The sequence below is a fragment of the Anoplophora glabripennis genome, unplaced genomic scaffold (genome assembly GCF_000390285.2).
Source record: "Anoplophora glabripennis isolate ALB-LARVAE unplaced genomic scaffold, Agla_2.0 scaffold1448, whole genome shotgun sequence".
Taxonomy (NCBI): Eukaryota; Metazoa; Arthropoda; class Insecta; order Coleoptera; family Cerambycidae; genus Anoplophora; species Anoplophora glabripennis.
Window position 1 is genome coordinate 61461 of NW_019417543.1, and position 5192 is coordinate 66652.

The window sequence follows — 5192 nt, forward strand, 5'->3', positions numbered from 1 at the left end:
GAAGTTGCATCAAATTTTCTTTTGATGCAAAATTTATTTAAAGTGCAGAAAATTACTATAAAAGTATGTTTCTATTATGTAAAACATCTTTAAACTGAATAATTGATATGTAATTAATTATTGAAATATGGAATATAATTAGGTGGGCGAAAACGATCTGTAATTGGTGAAACAATTTGTGACGTCAGGATACGGTATATGACTGTCAAAACGTGGGTCGCTGGCGCTGTCATTAGTCATTACATTGTTAATTGCTGTCATTAGTGTCATTTAACGTTGTGTTCGCATCGAATTCTGAGGTAGTTTTGAGTAGTTTAGTTAACAGTTTAATTTTAGTGCATAAATTTAAAGACAAGTTTCGTTAATTTTCATAGAGTGCATGATGGCTTCAGAATTACAGCACAAGAACGTAAAAGACATAAGAGTGCCTGAACATAAATATTATAAGTGCTGTATAGTACCCATGTGTGGTTCCACAACTGTAACTGCCCCCAACAAATTATTTTTTAATGTGCCGAAGGATGAGAAAATGAGGAAGAAATGGTGTTTAGCTATAAAAAGAGACCTGAAGAAAAGTCCAGTTAGTGTTAAATCTACTTTGCACATCTGTGAGGATCATTTTAACGTAAGTATTTTATAAAGTCTTAAATATGGAATATTTTATTTTTTTAATAATTTTACTCATCGTACATCCCTATATTTATAAAGTTTATTTATTATTCTACCGTAAGCATTGGTGACACTACATGTTTTATTATTATTTTTATATTTTATTTCAGTTGATACAAGATATGGAAAATTTTATGCAGTATCAATTAATGGGCAGGAAAGTAAAAAATTTGAGATTGAAGGCAGGGGTGATTCCACATATATTTATGTGCCAAAAAACAAAAGAGGAACCTAAAGAAAGACATCTTCCTGAAAAAAGAAGACGTCTTGAACTTATAATGGAAGCAGAAATCGAAGCCACCACACCATCTGCGTCTGCTAAAAATAATGGCGATAAAATGGAGGAAGCTTTTGGTGAAGAACCCACTATGGGACAAGTTTCAGCGGATATTGTTGAATCGGCGACTCTGACCGTGGACAAGGCCATACAAGTGAACCTGCGACCAAAATTTCAAAACAAGGCAACTAACGTGCAGCAAATATGTACTTCAATTGGTTTATCACCAATAAAAGTACCAGTTGTGTCAGTTGGAACGTCTCTTTTAAACCCTACAATATAGTGAAATCACTATCTTTTATAGAGAATACAGTTTCTTCTGCAAGTTCAAACAGACAGAGAAAGTGACTATAATTTAAGTCAAACTAGTTCTTCAAGTTCAACTCAAATGTCATGTGCATTGATAACTATATTACACTGCAATAAAATACCGAAAGACAAACAATTATTGTAATTTTATTTTTAATTGAAATTATTTTTAACAATATCAAAAATATTATTTTTCCAAAAATTATTACATTTTTCTAATAAATCTAAAACATAAAGTTTATTAAAGTCAACATTAATAATCGTAATTTGCTTTGAATATTCAAAATCTTTAGCAACAACAAACAAATGTTCCTTTTTCTTTAAACAAAACATTTGTAGTGTTGAACCTGTGCCATGTACTTTGCTATAATATCAAGACTTGACGTTACATATCTCTTGTACGCCTTTGAAGAAGTCGGACATTTAACTTCAACCAAAAAATTTTCGCATACTCCATCAGGCGATGCTCCAATAAATGGATTCTCGGGTACAAGCACTAATCCACAGCGTTGAATTTTCTGTTCAGTTTGTTTCACCACTAATCTTAAAACTTGTGCTTCAGGTTGTCTTCCCCTAGTCATGGCAGCAGCGTCCTTTAATTTTGATGCCCCCAAAACTGACTCAACCAATGATCCGCCTGTAGTTTTGCAATGGGCTACATCATAAGCCTTTGAAACAGTAATTCTTAAGTAACGTAACTCATGCCATAAAGCATTCGCCATTTGATCTACAGTTGCCTTGGCAACATCTGCAAATATCTTCAGTCATTTTTCCTGTACAAAATGTAGAAAAACCATCTGCTGTTATGTCCTCCAATTCCACCAAATATTCTTCTAACAATCTGTGTAGGGACAATCTTTCAAAGTCGCTCTCTTCCTTGAAATATTTCATCAGCACAGTATCTGTGATTCCCAAATCTAAACTATGGTTCACAAATGACTGTAAAAAATTGGTATCGTTTGTAGTTTTCAATGGATTCGTTTCACCCAAATCTTCAACTTTCACTAGTTTCAAATTTGTGTCAATATTAGAAAGTGCAGAGTTTTTCCAATAGCATTCCGAACACTGCTCTGGAGTAACTCTAGCCTTTACAATGCAAACATCACCATCTCGTTTCACTTGCACCCAGCCAACAGCATTGTCTCCATAATTTTCACGAGCATATCTAAAAGAATATAATAAATAAATATAATTATTTTAATGGGAATATTTACATATTATTTCAGTACGTCACATTTTAAGGTTATGTTTTTATTTATATTATCTTTTATAAGAAATTACTACATAAAATCCAGCAAAGGTATTAACAGATGTAAATAATGTTTATATTAAATACCTATTATACATATCTCACAGCTTTCACTCCTTTTAACTCAGCACCCATGAAATTTGGGTTGTTTCCCAAAAATGCAAACATTGATACAACATCAATTTTTGGCAAATTATCAGATTGCCCTTGGACAAATCCAGCTTCTGTGCCTTCTGTAGCCATATTACAGACTGTACAGTTTTTAAAATAATTAACAATATTGTGTCAAATAGAAGTAAATAATATAAGAACTATACGGCACGGAAATTGCACAATACAAATGAGGGAGACGGAGACTGCGGAGACAATACAGACAAATAGACTCATAGCTCATAGAAAATATAGTACTAACGTTAGTACTACAACCAAAGAATATTAACGTATATTACGAACAAGAAGCGACACTGGGCGAAATTTCCATTGTTTTCTTGATTACAAATTTCGTGACCTCCAAATCAGTTTTCATTACGAGTGCGCATGACTACCAGGGAAAGGCGTAGATGCGGTTAAACGTTAAAATAATCCGAGCCCCTAATTCTGTCAGAGGCGGCGACATATTTGTAAGAATTGAATCTAATATAGTCGATCACTTCACTTTTAAGAGAAATGAAATGAAAATTTGTTGAAAACATACCTGTGGGACTATTTTGAACCATTATGGAACTGTTATGTATTGTATTATTGAATGAAAAAATAAATAAGTTTAAAAATAAGTATCATAAGGGTTTTATAAATAAAACAGGCATTAAATAAGTGAATATAAATTTTATTTATGGACTGAATTTTTATCAAATAAAAGCTACAGTAGCATAATAGTGGGTGCTTAGATAAATAAATGTGCCTAAAACCTATATGACAATCACATTTTTTTTAACAATTCTACTACATTTTCTTTATAAAATTTCTATCTGCACTTCTGATGAAAATTTAGAGCACGTTCTATATTAATATGTCAAAAAAATATTAAAAAATTATGCTTGCACATTATTTAAAATAATTTGTTAAAAAATGTGATTGTGTCATATGGACTTTAAAATAAAGCAAACAAAAAGTCTTGTTTATAAGTCAATTTAAATGTATTGCAGCTATGCTAACAGTGTATTTTTATACTTATACAAATTTTATAAACTTAATATATTGATCAGTTTTCTATTTTTTTTTGGCGTATTTTTTATCTGACTATTGGCATGTTTAAGAGTATGAAATATTTTCATCCTACAAAATAATTTTGAAACATATAGTCTGGGATAATCTGCACAGGGAGGCTGAAATGAAATTTGATTAAACAACATAAGAAGTTGCTTGCCGATATGGGGCAGAGTTGATAGTTTTTCAAAATTTTTTGTAAATATATTGTCCATTTCCCTTACAAAATCTATGAAGCTTTCAACAGGCATTTTTAAATTTCCAAAGGTATCTTTATTTTTTGTTTCATATGCCTTCAAGTGTTAAAAAATATTAGAAGATTTCAATGTATCACATCTAGATGCTATTCTGCACATCTCACAGTCATGAATGTCTAGACATTTTCGGAATAAATACCCACATACATAAGACAAAGCATTTTCTGTCACTAAATCGAGTTCTTGGTAATCAGTAAAGTTAAATTTAAGTGGTTCCTCTTGATTTGGATCTTCGTCTTGGAATGCTTCTGTAACAACCCTTGTATTAATTTTTGTTAAAATTGCATCAAAATCTTCAGCACAGTTAGCACTCTCGCTATGTTCTAAATAAGTTAGCGAAAATAATTTTTTAAATGTATTTATAAAATTTTGTGGAGTTGGGTTGGTGCTGTTACCTCCCTGACTTCTTACTGAACCAAAAAAATTCTCAAGACAGTCCTGATTGAGACGTCTTGTTAGAAGGAAAGAACATCCCTGACTCTTTAGATCCAACCATAAAAATTTGAGAGCATTTATGGACATGCACCATCCATTAAAACATTTAATTTTATTGCCAACATTTCTATTTGAATCATCAAAAATTTTTATTGATTTAATAAAATCTATCATTTCATCCAGAAATTTAATTTGGTAATCAGCACCCATAAATGATAAATTATGTTTCTTTACACCTTTTGTTCGTAGGGAGTTGAACATATCAAATAATTTGTCAAAATATTCCAAGAAATGGGCAGTACCAGCAGCTTCTGGAGACATCGCACCTAAGGACACATAAGTTGATAAACCAACTGCCACAGATTCACTTAAAACCTGCACTGCATATTTCACACGCATTTTTTCAAAACCATTTGGATTTACATGAGCATTCGTCAGTCTAGGTACCAATCGTAGTGTTTTGTTTTTGTCATCTTCATATAACTGTAGGATATCCTTCCAGGATGCTCTTCCATTGTTGAAACAAATTTTATATTTTAGTAAATTATTTCTAACAGATTTTAATAAATGGGGAACGTCAAAAAAGTAGTAAATCTTCTTCTCATTAATAAAAAAATAAGGTTCATCTATAGTTACATTAAGATTTTTTGCAAGTTCAACAAAATTAGCTCCTTGATCTGTTACAATGGCTTTTACTTTAGCACCAGCCTCCATATCCAATTTTAAAATACAATCTTTCACTATCTTTTGTAAAATTTCTCCTTTACACGTTGTATTACTGAAATAAAAT

At 31.4% G+C, this 5192-nt stretch overlaps 2 protein-coding genes across 3 annotated transcripts; one reads left to right on the forward strand and one right to left on the reverse strand.

Moving 5' to 3' along the window:
* Positions 1–276: 276 nt before the first annotated feature.
* LOC108914768 lies at positions 277–1368 on the forward strand. Of its 2 annotated transcripts, XM_023456403.1 has the most exons (3): positions 289–299; positions 375–625; positions 780–1368. In XM_023456403.1, exons 2-3 carry the CDS (start codon positions 380–382, stop codon positions 1227–1229), a joined length of 696 nt encoding a protein of 231 aa, XP_023312171.1. In that variant the 5' UTR covers positions 289–299; positions 375–379; the 3' UTR covers positions 1230–1368. The 2 variants fall into 2 exon arrangements, with proteins under 2 accessions (XP_018576164.2, XP_023312171.1); XM_018720648.2 differs by having other exon boundaries at positions 277–625.
* A 586-nt stretch (positions 1369–1954) lies between these two features.
* Positions 1955–2737, reverse strand: LOC111692403. Its single transcript, XM_023456404.1, has 2 exons — positions 2592–2737; positions 1955–2420 (listed from the first exon to the last, which is right to left on the reverse strand). The coding sequence occupies exons 1-2, from the start codon at positions 2600–2602 to the stop codon at positions 1955–1957; spliced, it is 477 nt and encodes a 158-aa protein (XP_023312172.1). The 5' UTR covers positions 2603–2737.
* Between the last annotated feature and the right edge of the window lie 2455 nt (positions 2738–5192).

Coding starts and splice junctions, on each gene's coding strand:
- LOC108914768 (XM_018720648.2), top strand. CDS start 380: ATGATGGCTTCAGAATTACAGCACAAGAACGTAAAAGACATAAGAGTG. Junction 626..779: donor TCTGTGAGGATCATTTTAAC/GTAAGTATTTTA, acceptor ATTTTATTTCAG/TTGATACAAGATATGGAAAA.